Source organism: Lytechinus variegatus, chromosome 15, assembly GCF_018143015.1.
Source record: "Lytechinus variegatus isolate NC3 chromosome 15, Lvar_3.0, whole genome shotgun sequence".
NCBI classification, from domain to species: Eukaryota; Metazoa; Echinodermata; class Echinoidea; order Temnopleuroida; family Toxopneustidae; genus Lytechinus; species Lytechinus variegatus.
This window is the reverse complement of record NC_054754.1, coordinates 2,583,253-2,602,092: the sequence shown is the minus strand read 5'-3', so window position 1 is coordinate 2,602,092 and position 18,840 is coordinate 2,583,253. Positions and strand designations below refer to the sequence as shown.

The 18,840-nt window shown below is 35.6% G+C and overlaps 1 protein-coding gene across 1 annotated transcript in view; it reads left to right on the top strand.

The window, feature by feature from the left end:
- Window positions 1-13,785, top strand: part of LOC121428523 (probable ATP-dependent RNA helicase DDX31) — a 43,151-nt gene extending 29,366 nt beyond the window's left edge. The window contains exon 16 of the mRNA XM_041625210.1: window positions 13,526-13,785. Within this exon, the coding sequence (XP_041481144.1) occupies window positions 13,526-13,673 (148 nt within the window). The 3' untranslated portion in view covers window positions 13,674-13,785. The remainder of the gene's footprint in view (window positions 1-13,525) is intronic.
- The last annotated feature ends 5,055 nt before the right edge of the window (window positions 13,786-18,840 follow it).

Genomic DNA, 18,840 nt, shown 5'->3' with positions numbered 1-18,840 from the left:
TGCAATTGAGAATTGAGATCCCAGTAAAGCTTTGTTTTGGGAGCGTATCTGATCCTAAAAATGTTTGCCATTATCAAAGGTGAAATCTTGATTTAGGTAGGTCGTAGATTGCTTCATGTAGTTCCGTAATTATTTGAAATAAACAATGTTTCTTGCAAAGCTGAACCGACTGACATTTAATACTATGTCATGCAGGCTATACAATTTAGATAGTGTGTACATTGTAACTGTGGTTGAGATTAAATATCTTGTTAAACAACATTATAGCTAAGGAGTTGTACAGAGAAACTTTGCACTTAAAGAAAAGGCAACTGATGGATGGGATCATTATTATACACAATGATTGGTAAATTGCAGATTGGTCAAGCTGCCAACTCGTCCACTCATTACATGTTCTATGTTCATTTAGTCTAATGTCATTCCATCCATCAATATTTCATCCAACAACCATTAGGTCCAATAATCACTTTGTGTAATCACAAGTTCATCTATGACCATTTTGTCTCATAACCAGTTGGTCTTATACCCATTTTCTATTCATTCACTTCGCCCAATTAGCTCTTAGTCCCAATTAGACCAAATGGTGTATGGAATAATTGGCTATTGGACCAACTGGTTACTAAACGAAATAGTGAAGAAAAGGGCAATTAGACCTAGTGGCTAGTAGATGTACTGATGGTAGACCAAATGATTGTAGACGAGTTGGTCATTGGACCAAACGGCATTAGACCTATTGAAAATAAACCGATTGATCCAAGTATTGTAAAGGGGGAAAGGGGAAGAATTGTGGAGTGGGGAGGAGGGTTGCATAGAGAGACAAGGCATACGTACAGACAGGGGGGAGACAGAATAAGCATTTGAGAAAGGAAGAAAGTTTACAAAGATTGTGACACTCATGAACATCTTCTTATACATGTATGTTGAAATTAGGGCCTTGCAGTAGGCTATATATATATATATATATATATATATTCTCAGAATTATTATGCAATGAAATGAATGATCTCCAGAGAAACAGGAAGAGGCAGAGAATTTAGGGGATAATGTAAAATGTTAAAGAGAAACGAAGGCCTGAAATATGGAAATATACACTTTAAAATGGCAAAGAAAACATGACACAGGAATATAATCCATCTCAATACACTTGTGTAACCATCTGCTAATTTGCTTCATCATCCTTATGAAGTGGTTTTCAAGGGGGAATTAGCAGCGACGATGAACGGCACTTAGCCAAAAAGAAAGGAAGAAAGAAATAAGTAAGACTATATTTTTTTAAAGGGGAAGTTTACCCTGAAGAAAAGTTTGTTGTAAAAATAGCAGAAAAAAAATAATTAAAAAAATGTTGCTGAAGGTTTGAGGAAAATCCATTAAAGATTAAGAAGGTTATTAGAATTCAAAGTTTTGGATTTGTTACATCATAAACGAGCAGATGCCCCATATGTTATGTGATATAAAATGCATGAATTTCAAATTTTGTATGGTTCCAGATGACTTAATTTTGTTTCTATTCATGATCGGGTGTGAAATGATTTGTATATTAATATATGAAAGGTACAGTGAAAGCCATTTTCAGTTTTCTGAGAAAATGAGATTTCATTAATTTTTTACCATTCGCTATGTAGGAATGCTGCTCGAATATGACGTCACAAATCAAATGATTAAAATTCTAATAACTTTTGATTCTTTGATGAATTTTTCTCAAACCTTTGGCAATATTTTTTAATATTTTTTCTGCTATTTTAACAACAAACTTTTTGTCAGGGTGAACTTCCCCTTTAATCAATGAAGTGTGGATTCACCTGAGGATTTAAGTTGCAAATTGAATGGGATGTTTGGGGGAATGGAGACGCTCTGAAGAGGATGATGTTCATAATTTAGGTTGGGAGAAGAGAATGGATGCATTGGATAGTTCCCAGTTGCCCGGGGCAAGTTGAAACAAACCCGGAACAATGGAAGCTTCTTCATTCCTCTACCAAGGTGTAAAGTAAGAACTTACCCACAATAATATTTGTGATTACCATCATTCCTCTGGGGAAAAGGCTGGAGAGTCCCCCCCCCCCCCACCTTCCTTAGATTGCAATGTTAGGAAGAGTTTTTATTGATTAAGTTTTCAAATATGGAAGGCCAATGGCACCAAAATTATGAACAAGTTTACAACTACACTGCTCATTGGTTAAAAAACTTTCAGTGTATCTTGTCTTGTGCTTTTGTACATCTGCCAGATAATGTCAACTTTCATTTCATTTATTTCACATTAAAAACCAATACACAAAATTACAAAAAGGAAAAGAAAATTACTCCATGTATATATGAAAGAGAGAGAAAAAAACACATACAAAAAAAACTTTCATTTCAAGAAACATGGTGGGGGGGGGGGGTAATTCATGAAAGGACTCAATTTTTGGATGCTATGAAAAAGTCTGCTTCATCTGGCACTTACCATAGTAATAGTCTTTATCAGCCAGCGTGGGAGATACATGAGGCCAACAGGTGATTTTGCTCTCATGACAATCCAAATAGCCCCTAAAATTCCCCCAAAATGCCTGCTTTTGGGCGACTTTCCTTTCTAGAGTCGTCCGAAGATCTGACACAAACAGCATTCAAGATTGTTGAGAAAATCAATATTATGGCAATGGCAGAATAATGATATTTGCTTTGCAGCATTATTGCCTGTTACCCCTAAAAAAGTGGCCGTTATTTTAAAGAAATAGCACCAAAAATTCCACAATCGCCCAAATCAAGTGTAGAAAAAAAATAGCTCCTTAAGTAAAAACAAAATTATTTCCTACTCCGTTGTCAGCCTATCAGAATCAGAGAAAGTTGTTAACTTGTCAGGCCACAAATGTCATTAAAACACTTTCCTGGGCCCTGTCTTACAAAGAGTTACGGTCAATCCAATCAATCGTAACTCTACGGAAATCCACCAGTGTCATAATCATTTAGACAGGAAATGTTCAAAATGTCCTTTGTAAAGAAAGGAGAACACACCAAATAGTCAAGAATCAGTAAATTTATGGATATACATTCATATCTTGATAAAATTATGAACAAACATGCTATTTTACATGCTGACATTGCTGGCTTTCCATAGTTGCGATTGATTGGATCAGTCACAACTCTTTGTAAGACGGGCCCCTGATCTTGAACTCTTAAGGCAAGCCTAATGTGAGCCTGGAACACATGACTATGGCAAGTCTAATTAGGGCTTCAATCACAAAACTATAGCAAGCCTAATGCGATTCCTAAACTCTGATTTTCAACATCTTGATATGTTACTCCTTTTTGGGGGGCTGTGATGTTACAACAGAACAAACAAACAAAATTGATAATGTGGATAGAGAGATAGAGAAAGCCTTCTCCAAAGGGGATTATAATTGCATTGAATACAACTGTCAAAAGAATCAACAACCAATTTTCTTTTTCACAGCTTTCCTCTCAGATTTACTTGCGATTGCTGCTTAATGTAAGTTAAGATAAAAATTACTTCAGAAGAAGTGTACAATTACAAGCCATTCCTAATTGTGTTAGTGCCTTTGAGAGATTCTCGGGAGGCTTATATTTGTCGCGATATGTTTTTGATGTTGTCAATTTGTGCGTTCAGTAATGGCTTTGAATGTAATTACTCTACCATTTTACTTTGTTAATTTGCTCTGATGGTGGATAAATCTCCCACAGGTTTTTTGCATTGGTGGGGAGGGGGATAATGCATATTGGGAAATTTCTTTTGGGGAAGGATGATAGCCTGTATCGATACAAAAGAAAATGATTTTCACTCTAGCAAATTGTATAGGGAAAGGCAATTTTGTTGTTTACTGGAGGCTTAAATTCAACTTTGTTCAGACAGGATAATGCAATTTTTATTAATTGACCAAATTTGATACTAAAGTAACAACTCTCTTTGCGATGCCTCATATCATTAAGGAACAACACTAATACATGGTATCGTTGCCAAATTATAGTACTTTGTTTGATATCTTCAAAACCATTCTTGCTTCAATATAAAAATTGTTTCCTTTTATATTTTTGTTTGTTTATTTGTTTGTATTTGTTGAAGTGCATTGAAATCAGGAATTTAACTCCCTCCATCTCTCCCTCTCTCTATTTCTCTCAACCCCCCCCCCCCCCCTTCCCAGAAAGCAAAACTATAATTTTATCACTCAGGTTGTAACTCTATCTCAAAATTAGACAAATTTGAGGTCCACTTTACAAGGCTGTTATTGGCAGTTGTGTCAAAAATAAATCATATTGTCTGAAAATAGTCTCCGGATTCCAGTAGAGAACTTGATCTTTCTATAATTCTATATTAATATAAATCTATATTATTTTCATTGTTTTATACTCATTTCATTTATGATTTTTTCTTTTTGTTTTATTTATTTTCATTCACTGTGTTTATTTCTGTATTTGTTATGTAAATCATGTATGTACACTTTGACAGGGCTCCCTTGTAAAGCAGACCTTTTGGCTTGAATGAGACTACCCTGTCTTTTAAAGAAAACGTGAATAAATAAATATGTAAAGATTGTTGCCTCTATATGTTGTACATGAGATATAGCAAGTTTTATAAAATGGTTGGATGGCTCCTAATCAAATGTGTGATTAGCTGAAATCTATCTTGTGGACAGTTTTTAGTTGACAGGAAAATAAGCTTATGACTATTTAAATGACTAGTGCTAGATCCTTAGATTTGACCATTCATGGTTTTGAGATGAGGATGCGCTATTAATTAAGATCTTCAAAACTATCTTCTAAAAACATGTAATACACATTTTTCGCTCTGGCATTAGAATAATTGATAAAACAATTTGAATTGAAATCTTTTCAGATTAAACCTTAAATCCCCGAGGATTCAAAATAAATCTAATTTTCGGCTGGTTGTCATTCACAGCCATTCTGGATTTATTTTAAAGAGAAATGCCAGTAGTTGCAGTAAACACTGATTTCACGAGAAAGACTGTAAAACCAGGCTTAATTGTCAGAATATCATCGAGGATCTAGATCTGGTACAGTTACATAAACAAAACTTTGTGAAATCTTGAAATCTACGCTGAAAAACGTTCACACTTGAGATCACCAACACAGATACATGTAGGCACACGTGGGACAGTGTATTATTATTGCTGGAATAAAGACCCGACGGAAGTGACCGAATCCGCGCTTATTTTGCTTTTTTCTCAGCAGTTACACAATTTCTCCCAGAATCCTTTGGCACATATTTTTTATTCATACAAACAGACACTTGGGTGGTCATTATATTAGATTCTGTAAAAAGTCATTTTGAGATTGTTACCAAAACTGGAACTTATCTTTAAATCCTAGAAATTTAGAATGTACCTTTAAAAACTATTTTCATTTTTCATCTACATGACAATTATTTCCCCAAGAGCAAGCCATTAGCCGGTACATAATGATAGCTCTACCTTGAATAAAACCATCAGAATACTGAATGGTAAATAAAAGTTTAATCCAAAAGGCAATTTTCCATGTGCGTTCATTCGTTAAGCATGTTGAAAGCAGCAATGAATATATCCATCTAAATAAACTTTATAACACGAAAGGATTGGGGTTTTTCTCTCTCTTTTTTGCAGTCACACTCGACCACATACACGATAGTTTGCGCAAAGAGCAACGGTTTAGAATGTCGTAATTCAATTTGTTAAATGCCTTCTGTTCAATGCTGTGTTTCCCCCTTACAAAAGTATGAAATGAAAGCTGACAAAGTGATACAGCATTTTGATGCATTAGTGAATTTTTAAAGTGATAGGTACTGTATTTCATTTCAATTTTCAAGGCATCGGATAGTTCTTGCTGTTGCATTTTTTGCACTTTCCATTGAATTTGCTTTTCAAATTCTGTTTTGTTTTGTTTTGAGGCTTAAGAAAAATACCCTTTTCGTGTTAACTTCTGGTATCAGTTATACTCTGAAACTTAATTCCTATCCAATTTCACTTGCACTCTCAAATAAGTTTGAACACTTGGTATTACAGAGTAAGATAATGTATTAGATTGTTCTAGTTGTTGTATTGGAAATGAACACTGATATTGCATTTTTTAAAGAATACTTCGAGTTGTTTTTGTGCTTCATTATTTGAAAACTTGTATTCATCAAAAGTTTTACTGTTGAAAACTTAACATCTCACCAGTTGATCAAGCATTTATTGTAGAAGAAGAAAAAAAAGAAGGGAGAAGAATGGAGGAAAGAAGGAGAAGAAGAAGAGGGAAGAAGAGGAGGAGGAGGAGAAGATGGAGGAGGAGGAGAATAAGAAGAAGGAGGAGGGGGGCATAGTTATAAGAAGCAGAGGGAAAAAATACGAGAAGAACCCCCAAATTATGAGATGCAATAGTAATCAATCTACTTTTGTTGTAGGGAAATTGATGTATATACTTTATTGTAATTGGATTGACAAAAAATTTATCATTGTGCTTGGATTTTTAAAGCTGCATTTTGAGTAGGTCAAGAATCACATTGGAGTTCACAATAGGCGGTTTCAAACCGCCTCGATCACAAGAATCCCCGTTAAATTACGAGAACTTTTTTTGGCTAAAAAATACCCATTAATTATTCCTGCATTCACACCGCCCCGCGACGTACCCTTCGGGATAAGTTCCCGAAGTTACGAGCATGCGCAGTATGGTCTGATAAGCAGGCAAGGCGCGAGATTCAAATTCACTAGCCCAGCAGCCACCCACGCCGCCGCGCCCAACGACACGCTGGGCTAAAAGTTCCCGTAATTTGCTTTCACATCGCCAAAATACCTGCGACCTTGGAAAAATCCCCACGAAAGTTCTCGTAATTTCGCCAAGTACCTACTATTTAGCGGGTATTTTCTTTCGGGGAGATTACGCGTAGTTTGCTTTCACATTACCAAAATACCTGGTATTTTCTGATCAGGGTAAATTTCCCGATCAGAGAATACCTGGAACTGGCGAACTTCGAGGCGGTCTGAAACCACCTAATACTGCCCTGGACAGACCTTCTCTTTAGTTACATGGCCCTTTTTGTAATGCAATGAAGAAATCCTCAGGAAATTAGATGGCCAATTCATCCGATTTTTTTTCTTTCATATAAATTTCCTTCCTCCCTTCCATCCTGTGTGTGTAGAGTAATATGTCTCATTTCATTTGATAGTGTGTTTGATTTGATTAAAGTAGATTGAAGTATATGGTACTCTTGTTCACAATACATGTTTGTCATCCGCATTCAACTTGTCAAAACACTCACTTTAATTTGGCATTGAAATCCTGCTTCCCCACACCTTCTTCGTGGCTTGTTTCTCTGTGAGCACTTGTATTTAAGTGCAATATTCATTATCAACGACTTGATTTATTTTTCTTTTCATGTGGTTTCTCTCTTTTCCGCCGTCAACGGCAGTAGCACGCGGGGCAGGAACTAAGTGGCATAATGCGATGATGGTGATAACCAGATAATATCTGCTTTATCATAGCTCAAAGGTATTTCAAGAATTTTCTGACGGAGCGAGAATTGCTCCGTCGGACGAATGTAGCAAATTCAGCGAATTTAGCGGATTTGCGCTCTCGAGGGATGATGCGTTGCTATTTTGTCTCCAATTTTGGGGTAGCAACGGGAATTGCTCCGTGGCGGGGATTTGTGTTTTGTGGGAGCTGTGTGCAGTGTATTTATAAAGTCATTTCTAATCGCGGGGTTTGGCCATTGAATGCTATTCCTGCTGGGTTTCGGTGGAGACGTCGTCGGAGGGGTAGAGCGGCGTTTAAGTTCTGATCCCCATGACAAATGAGAGTTGTTATCATGCCATTAGTCATCTATTCAACACTCCCCGGTGCCCTTATGCCGTGGTATCGTTTGTCGATTAGGAGCCTTTCAACCACCGCTTGCCATAGAGAAACTTACAATCATGCCATTATTCCTTACTCATTACCTCTACTTATTCTTTAATTTATGTTTTCTTATTTATTTCACTCTTTTGTTGCCTGATGCACTTAATTTTCTGTATCTGTAAGTAATTTTTTTCTCACTGCATATCTTTCTGTCTCTCTTCATTTCCCTCTTCTTCTCTCTATATCTCATCCCCTTTCTCTCCATTTCTTTCTCCCTCACTCTCTCTTTCTCATGTTCTTTCTCCCACTGTTTGTCTCTTTTCCCCTTCATTAATTCTTCCCTTTGTAAAGTTCTTACAGGGGCCATGGAAGCAGGGGGGCTGGGTGGGCTTCAGCCCCCCCCCCTGACTTTTTTCCCAAACCGTGTACAAAAACGTAAAAATGACCATAGGATTGTGATTTTTTGCATGGTCTGCCCCCCCCCCCCCCCCACTTCACTTTGAAAATCGTCCTGTGGCCTCTGCTGTATACTGACCATTTTTATTACTACTAATTACTACTAATGAGTTTGAATTATAATTTCTAATCATCTTGTATTTTTTTTTTAAATTCAAAGACCTTTTACATCCAATATCCCATCACTTCACCAACCCCTCCCCACCCCCCTTCATCACCGTGATGCTCTCGCCCCTCTCTCTATCTTTCCTAGTGCTACTACATTGCAAATGTACCTTTTTTTAATTTGTGCTGTTCTCCCTTTTTTTCTCTTTCTCCTTTTCTAGATATCTCACCCATTCCTTTACCTTCTCTCCTTTAATTTCTAGTTTTATTTTTCCCACTTCCACCAGTTACGTGCTTTCCTCACCCTTTGCCGCTGTCTTTCTCCATCTCTCCCCCTTTTCTTTCTTTCTTTCTTTCGTTCTTTCCTTCCTTCTTCCCTTCTTTCTTTCTGTCTGTCTACCTTCTTTCCTTCCTTATTTCTTCATTACCTTACATTTCCTTTCTCATCTCTCTGATATAGTTTCTCTTAGATCAGATTTTTCTCTGCACCCCACCGCATATATCTCTGTCTGTTTGCCTCCCTCCCTCTCTCTCTCTTTTGCTCGCTCACCCTGTATTTCTGTCTACATCAGTCTGCCTGTATGTTTGTCTTTCTATCTTAATCTCTGTGTCTGTCTGTCTTTTCCCCTTTCTACATCTCCCCATCTCTGTCTTCTTTCCCACTCTGTCTCTCAATCTCTCTCTTCCTCTCTCACCCTCCCATCCTCTATTGCCATCAATGTCACTTTCAATGATAACAGATTGCGAGAGATTAGCTCCTGATATTTCCCCCTCTCCTATTGTATCCCCCCACCACGGTGGTTTTTGCGCTGCGTCCAAGCCCCCTTCTTTTGTTTGCGTAACCCACGTACCTACGGACAACCTCGGGCTAGCTTAGGACCACGTCTCAGAGCTCCAACTCCGACAAAGCAAGTCCCTTTTCCGCTACCAAAAATCCAAAGCCAAGTCTCACTTCACTTCTTCAATTGAACTTGGAGGTGTCTCCAATTTGCCAGGGTGCAAGCGAGACCTGACGCAAGAAAGTCGCAAGAACAACACGGGTCTGGTTGGAACAGCTGTGTGCCGTACCCCACACACATGTCACTTTTCTAATTATTCGTCTGTTACCCCCAAACTCCCATAATCCCGCTCCTTTCCAATTGAGAATAGAGGCCTCCAATAGAAAGACCTGTCAAGGACCCGTTTGAAAGATCCACAAACCGGTAAATCATCATCTTCAACAGTGGTTGCAAGTAATTCTTTATTTCTCTGCAAAAGGATGTTTATATTTTCAGTTGTATTATGATAGGATGTATATTTAAAATAATTAAGTCTGACCTTTCACCTTACATTGCTTTGACTCTTCATTGTTTCATTTAGTTTGATACACATCAAAAACTGTGGTGTTAACCGGTGTACATAGAGGACCACACAAGTTATTTTACACCGGTGTTAAATTGGTGGTGTTAGTTTTACACCTATAGGTGTTATTACAACACCTATGGTTCTTACCTTAACACTCTTTGGTGTTAATATGTTCAGTCTCTAGGGTGTTATTTTAACACCTCAAGGTGTGGTCCTCTTTAACACCAATTGGTGTCAGTTTTCACCACAGTTTTTACAGTGTACCATTTCTATATACGGTACATCTGGATTAAACATCTGAACACTTGTGATAATATTTCAATATTTGAAATAATCATTGTTCACTCTTTTACAATTCTCTTTCCACAGTCTCTCTATTCTATTGCTCTTTCTCTCACACTTACTCATATGCTTCTTTTTCTACATGTATCTTGTTCTGCTTCTCTCATTGTCTCTCTTTATCTTGTATTATCTAACACCATTCTTCTTTAAAGGACAAGTCCACCCCAGCAAAAACTTGATTTGAATAAAAAGAGAAAAATTCAACAAGCATAACACTGAAAATTTCATCAAAATCGGATGTAAAATAAGAAAGGAATATGGCATTTTAAAGTTTCGCTTATTTTCAACAAAATAGTTATGTGAACGAGCCAGTTACATCCGAATGAGAGAGTTGATGACATCACTCACTCACTATTTCTTTTGTAATTTATTATATGAAATATGAAATATTTTTATTTTCTCGTCATTGTCATGTGAAATGAAGTTTCTTCCTCACTGAACACATGGAATTCCATTATTTTAACATTTTGTGCTTCAGGCAAGGAGGTCCTAATCTTCAAATTCGTTAAAATTGAAATATTGTATAATTCAAACAATAACAAACAAAAGAAATAGTGAGCGAGTGACATCATCCACTCATTCATTTGGATGTAACTGGCTCGTTCATATAACTATTTTGTTGAAAATAAGCGAAACTTTGAAATGTCATAACTTTCTTATTTTACATCCGATTTTGATGAAATTTTCAGCATTGTGCTTGTCTGATTTTTCTCTATTGATTCAAATCAACATTTTTCTGAGGTGGACTTGACCTTTAAATATTAATACAGTATAAATACTTTGCATATTATTTTCTTTGAGTAAAGTAGAAAATTGACATACGAATGTACTTTTCAAAGTTATTTTGTTGAATGAATGCAAGATCATAAAAAGAGAATTTGACACTTCTGATATTTCTTCATATATGATTTGTGAAAAACTTCCAATACTCCCCAGGGAGTGGAGGATGTGCACAAATTGTGTGCGGGAATGACTGATTGAATCCGATGACCAGGGTAATAATATACATGTATCTGTAAAGCGCTTAGACATGTCGTTCCAATATATCAAGCGCTATATAAAAAGCGGATTATTATTATGAAGGTCTTTTCTTCTCTCTTATGTGTGGTTATTGTGTGTTTGTTTGATTAGTTCAATATTTTGGAAATTAATATGAAAATCAATTGACTTATCAATTGATTTTCAGTGAGATGACCTGCAACAAATTAATTAGTTATAGATTCTCAAAAAACATATCTACTGTTCATGTGCCACTTCTTTTCTTCCTCATTCTCAAAAATACTGCAAAACTGATGTATAATAAATCTTCACTGGGGATATTCACTTTATTAAGGGGAGAGAGCAAGAGAAGCAGAGAGAGAGGGGGGAGAAGGAATCTGACAGATAACAATAAAAGAAACATATCTACATTTGAATTGAAGCAGACAAACTTTTGCTTTCTTCTCCCTTAGCATCTAACTTGTAACTACCCCACCCCCCAAAAAAAAAAAATCTTCAGAATTGTTCCATTTCCCAGGAAATATTTGATTTGAAATGCAACATGTGTAACACTATCATTAGTGTGTACTCGCTGTCATTCTCACGCTTTGAAATCAACTTTTCTATTTGCCATCACCAGGAGTATAGGATTGCTTTTGTCTAATCTAAACTTGATGCTCGATGCCGGAGAAGATTAGTTTTTACATAAAGTCATAATATATACCTTCTCCTTTGTCTATCCATTGTGTAGCGTAGGTGCTTGGATCAAAGGCATTGCTGTATAAATATGCTTCAGATTTCACAATAACGTTGACGCAACTCACAATTGCAGTTTTATCTTCCCCTGTGTTCTGCCTGGAGGCTGTAAGTAATATACTAAGACACAGCACGGGAGATAATCCAACTTCTTCAGGTATAGCCTACGCAGATATTTCTCGTCCGGTTTTCGGGGGGTTTTCATCTTTCGGCCCGAAGTTTTCTCCCTTCTTTCTGTTTTTTTTCGAAGTGTACCACCAACACACCTGATTCGTGTTATGACTCCCTCTTCCGTTAAAAAAAAGGAAAGGAAAAAAAAGTGGAAATTGAACCATAACAAGAGATGGTTGCTAGAGGGGCTTTTCCTTTTTTGCCTTTCATACTTTTATTCCTCACAAAAGTGCGCATTACATTTATGCATAGGATTACTCGGGCTTTGTGGAGTGGCGTTTAGGTTTACAAGGTAGGGACAATAGGAGCTGCCTTTGTCGCACTTTGGGAGAGAGAGACTGGGACTAAGGGCAACAATTGACACCAATACCGTGGTGAACGGTAACCACTGGTTCAGGTTAACAGCAGCCGGAGGGTGGGAAGTCACTCAGGGGAATAGCCTGGTCAGAGAGGGAGAGAGAGAGAGAGAAGGAAATAAGATAAAGAGACAGATACTAATATTGCATGACAAGCGAATGTAAGGGAGAAAGAATGATAGAAAGATAGACAAACTGATAATAGAGAGATAGAGAGAATTTTGCAGATATATAAGATCACATATTGCAGCATTTGATAGGTGATGCATCCATTTGGGATTCTTGAATTTTTCCAAATACTTGGTGAAAATTTTGGTTAAAGGTGGAAAGGAAATAGATTTGTGTGTGAGATTTGATTGTATTGGAGGGGCACGTTTTATTCAAGTTTACTGTATGATTGAGAGAGTGAGAGAGAGAGGTAAGGATTTGTAGAAAATGATGAACTTGAGATTATTCCACTCAAACTTTCTTGGCAAGAGCTTGTTTCAGTGCTATTCAAAATGTCAAACAAGTCCCAAGTGCTGGCTTCTGAAGATATAACAATAAAGTTGTGTTCAAATTTCAGAATTGGATTTGATCGCAATTGTTTCTGGGCGCCAAATTTACATTAATAACAGCAACAAGGCAACCGTTCATAAAGCAAGGGCAAAACTATAAATTTAGAATTTGAAACGTGAATTTGAATATGATTGATTAATATTTCAGCGCCAATATTTTGGAGACTTACAAAAAACCTGCAATGATATTTATTTGGTACAATGGACTATTTGAAGCCAGAATTCATTAGCTTTTATACTTCTCAACAGCAGCTTTGGTATTTATTTTCATTACTACTTTGATTCTATAAAAATTCATTTATCAAAAATTGAATATTAATATAAGTTTGATAAAGCATGTCTTTAAAAGTTTGGAAATTTGCATGAAAAAAAAGAGTATAGGTTTGGTGTTGCAGGGGGTGCATGTTTATCTTGTTTATGTGGGTTATTTGTAGTTTTTTATTTCCAATGATCTTTTTACTGGATTATTATTGTTTAGTCACCATATTACCATCATTTTTTACCAATCATTTATGATCTGTATTGTTTCAATGATATTTCTATCATTAATCATTATTACCTTGTACATACACCTCAATTTAGTCTTGTCACTACGAGGTCTTGACTTTTATTGATAAAACATTTCTTTACATATCTTTTCTCCTTTCTTCTTTCGCAAATCAGGAATGCTATGAAGACGAGTAGTGTTTCAGAGTTTGATAGCGGCCTGGATGAATCGATGCTGATTCCTTCAAAGAAACAGAAAGCTGATGCCAAGAAAAAGAGGAGAAAACTCAAGCTCCAGGAGAAACAACCACACCCAAAGAAATAATGAAGAGGAGAGAGACTTCATCCAAATGTTGATTTTAGATTCTAAGAAATCTCAAAGGTCAAGTCCACCCCAGAAAAAAAGTTGATTTGGATAATTAGAGAAAAATCAAACATGAAAAACGCTAAAAACTTCATCGAAATCGGATGTAAAATGAGAAAGTTATGACATTTTAAAGCTTTGTTTATTTTTCACAAAAGAGTTCTATGCTCAACTCAGTGATATGCAAATGAGAGAGTCGATGATGTCACTCACTAATTTCAGTTTTATGAATTTGACAATGAGGACCCCCTTGCTTGAACCACAAAATGTTAAATTAATAGAATTACACGTGAAAAAAAATTCATATTTCGTATAATAAAATACAAAAAAATAGAGTGGGTGATGTCATCGGTTCCCTCATTTGCATACTGATCATGATGTGCATATAACTGTTTTGAAAACCTAAGCAAAACTTCAAAACGTTTTAACTTTCTTATTTTACATCTGATTTTGATGAAATTTTCAGTGTTATGCTTGTTTGATTTTTCTCTTTCTATTCAAATGAGCTTTTTGTTGGGGTGGACTTGTCCTTTAAGCTTCTGGAGAGATGACCCACCCATGAATGGGAGGAGAGGCCCCACCCCAAAACAGTGATGAACATTCTGAGAAATCTCAATCTACAAGAGGAATAACCACACCCAAAGATAAGAAAGTGAGCTCTAAGAAAACTCGACATACAGGATAAGCATCATTAGCGCTGCTACCTTGACCAGGTGCTCGAGCTCATTGTCATTTGTGCATGGGTGCTAACAAATCAGTAAAAACAAAGGCATTACTTCTCATATAGTGGAAAAAATAATGAAAATCCATATTCTGATGTATGAAATAGACATGAAAGGAAATACTCAGAAAGATTTACTTTGCCCAATTGATTGTGGGCCCAGCAGCCGCTGTGCAGCGCCAGATCGACAAAGTTCTATCCCTTTTATCATTGAATGCATAACAGGGTAGCAGCAACTCCCATCTTCAAACGTCTTTTGTTCTGATGCGTTCTGGGTTTGAACCCCTGACATCCCGGTTGTGAGACGGATGCTCTACCAATTGAGCCAACACACTGGTGTACGCCTTGGATATACAATTCATGAGATTTTATGATTATGATTAAAAGGTTGCAATGTTTTTCCAGCACTATTCATTTTCTCATTTTTCAAGCATTAATGTAAAATGTACAAATAACTCCTGTAGACATGATTTGTTCACTTTCGTTTTTTGATAAGCAGTGATAAATATGTTTTTGTTTAGTGTAATAGCAGCTTCTTGATAAAATGCAATGTCCATTGCCTTTGTGACACTTTACGTCCAGCAAAGACGTCATCAACCATCATATCGATGAAGAGATAAATCACTGTCTTTGGTAACTGCATAATTATCTTCATTTTAAGTTAAAAGCCTATGATGTATTCCTGAATACAGGTGCGTCATTCCACGTGAGTCGTACTGGAGTTAAGAAAACATGTTTTAGTAAATCCCCAAATCCAGAACAAATGGTGCAGAGATTTACAAGATATGAACCTATCTTTTGATTAAGAGATAGCAAATTGTTATGGGTTATTAGGTTACTGTCTGTAAATGGTATAGTATATGCTATTTACCGGTCATGTGATATGACATGTGGATCAAAGATATGTAGATAATGTCACAGTGTTTGGATTGCTTACTAAGAGTCTAACAAAAATATATCACTTTGATTCAATCATAAATCTATAAAAGTGCTGCCAAGAATTGGTCAACTTAAAGATGGTATATTCCTGATTGGTATACTGGCACTTTGTCTTTTTATTCCATTTGGCCTTCTCCCTGATTTTGTAATCCCTTTTTTTCTACACTCAGTCAGTTCTTTACCTTCAATTTGGTATAATTAACATAGCCCAATTACCACTTTGTCTAATTTCCATTTAGGCTATAACCATTTCATCTTTGACCCACTTGGTCTAATTAATACCACTCAGTCTATGTTTCCTTCTTGGCCTTCTCCGCTGCCTGTGCCTTGGCTGCTTGCGCATTCAACTTGAATGACTCCGAAGCAACTTTGTCTGCGTAGGTTTGCCCTTCACCACACCAGCCTTCGGAGCCTTCTTGATGAACTAATTATGAATCAAATTGAGAAAGGGCAAAAATAGGTAGAAAAGTGGAATTAGACTATCTGGGCATTAGACTATCTAGGTATGATAGCGCAAGTGATCATTAGACTAAGTGATGGTTAGACCAAGTGGCATTTAGATCCATGCGATACATCACATTCTTAAAAGGAAAACAAATTCTCGTAGACCATACAATCCCATAAAATCAACATGATTATGTTGCTATTTATTGAAATACATGTATTGTCTTCCATTCTACAATATTCTTTTCTTGTGATTTTGAATACTTAAAAATAAGTACAATTTTACATGCATCAACATTAGATATAACATATATTTTTTATGTGTCTGTTCAGTGTTATTTAACATTTGTTGATATACTGGAAGAATTTGAATTGATTAATAAACAGTTTTTGAAAAGATTAAGTTTAATAAAGATTTTTTTTATTGAAGAATTGATGACCGTGTATAATAGATGTCAACATGGATTCTACTAGAGTTAGTAGGATTCATGGTGACAATAAGGGGATGAATGATTGATTGATTGATTTATTGATTAATTGATTTGATTGATTGATTGATTGAATTTTATTGATTGATTGATTGATATATTGATTGATTGGATTGATTGATTGATTGATTGATTGATTGATGGATGATGGATGGATTGATTGATTGAATTTGATTGATTGATTGATTGATTGAATTGATTGATTGATTGATTGATTGAATTTGATTGATTGATTGATTGACATTGATTGATTGATTGATTGATTGATTGATTGAATTTGATTGATTGGATTGATTGATTGATTGATTGAATGCGATTTTGTTTTATTTGATTGAATTGATTGATTGATTGATTTATTGATTGATTGATTGAATTTGATTGATTGAGTGATTGATTGATTTTGATTTTATTTGATTGATTGAATTGATTAATTGATTGATTGATTGGATAAGCAATTAGATGAACAGAGGAATGAATGAATGGAAGAGCAAAGAAAAAATAAATGAATAAACAGGCATGAAATGAATGAATAAGCAGGCATGAAATGCATGAGTGAACGAAAAAATGAATGAATGAAGAAATTGATGGATGAATAAAGGAATAACTGACTGAGCGAATGAATTAATCCAATGAATGATCAAAGGAATGAATGAACGAAATAAAGAATGGATGTACCAATGAATAAACAAACGAATGAATGAACGGACAATAGAAGAAAATGATTGGTATGAATGAACGAATGAATAAATAATTGAACGAATGAATGAATGTAGTAGTAGTAGTAGTAGTAGTAGTAGTAGCAGCAGTAGTAGTAGTAGTAGTAGTAGTAGCGGTAGTATTAGTATTCGTAGCAGTAGTTGCAGTAGTAGTAGTAGTAGTAGTAGTAGTAGTAGTAGTAGTAGTAGTAGTGTAGTAGTAGTAGTAGTAGTAGTAGTAGTAGTAGTAGTAGTAGTAGTAGTAGTAGTAGTAGTAGTAGTAGCAGCAGCAGCAGCAGTAGTAGTAGTAGTAGTAGTAGTAGTAGTAGTAGTAGTAGCAGTAGTAGCAGTAGTAGCAGTAGTAGCAGTAGTAGTAGTAGTAGTAGTAGTAGAAGTAGTAGTAGTAGTAGTAGTAGTAGTAGTGAGTAGTAGTAGTAGTGGTGGTAGTGGTAGTAGTAGTAGTAGTAGTAGTAGTAGTAGTAGTAGTAGTAGTGGTAGTAGTGGTAGTAGTGGTAGTAGTGGTAGTAGTGGTAGTAGTAGTAGTAGTAGTAGTAGTAGTAGTAGTAGTAGTAGTAGTAGTAGTAGTAGTAGTAGTAGCAGCAGCAGCAGCAGTAGTAGTAGTAGTAGTAGTAGTAGTAGTAGTAGTAGTAGTAGTAGTAGTAGTAGTAGTAGTAGTAGTAGTAGAAGTAGTAGAAGTAGCAGTAGCAATTGATAAATAATGTAGATGAAATGGATTATTAAAATATCTTCGAAGCAAATGGCCAAAATCTAATTCCGTTTTGTTCTCACGTGGGCCACTCATTACGCCCACGTTTCAAGCCAGGGTATCTTCGTTCATCTTTTTGAAAACCAGTTATTCTCTTTTACTTGTAAATTGGCCATGAAAATACAAGATTCTATTATGACTAGATGAATAACAAGATACTTCTAGTTTATTATCAAACCATCTTTAATTTTCCAAGCCAAATTACTGATCTTTATCCCCCTCTTGGTGGGATAATTGAAACAAATTTCCATATCATGTCGTTTTGAGATCTTAGTGAGATATTATTCAGCGTTGTGAAAAAGAAAAAAAAATCAGTATTAATATGTACATGTATGATATTTTGTTGATTGGGTAGATAACGTATATAATCTTTAATGTCAACCTTTAAGGCCTGGCTGTTGGTGTCATCTAACTGGCCTATATTATTTTTTTATGATTGTTCTTATTCTTTAATAAGTGACACGCCTCGTTTTAAATTTCTAGTGGATGGATAAAATATCAAGTGCTTCATTACGTAACATGAAGCCGAGAAAAGTACTTTATTACAAAGTATACATCCTCACTAGATTTCTTGATTTGTTTTACATTACATGTAGTATATCTATGAAATTGATTTTATTATTCAATTAGAAATATGCTTTATATGACTACTACTTTTTTTTCCAATTTGTGTGTTCCTTCTCCTTCTAGTACAGTGACAACCTCTTCAACCTTCTTATAATGTTATGTTATAGAAATTATACAACGTTGTTCATTTTATTTATTGTTAGATATTTTGTTATGCACTATGAAAAGTTGCAGAAACGGTAAATGAAAAAGAAAAAATAATGAAAAAAGTATATCTTAGCTTTCATTTTTTCATAACATTCAATAACGCCTATTCCATTTGAACATGTTCAACAAGATTTTTTTTAACCATATATGCACTCCTTCCTTGTTTTCTTGATATGCTGCTTATCTTTGCCTGTCTTGTTATCGAGTTTATTTATTCACCTCAAAATACTGGACAAACCTCTTCCATATTTTACCGTAGATGGCGCTTTGTTTAAATCGCTCAGAGTAACCTTTTTAATGG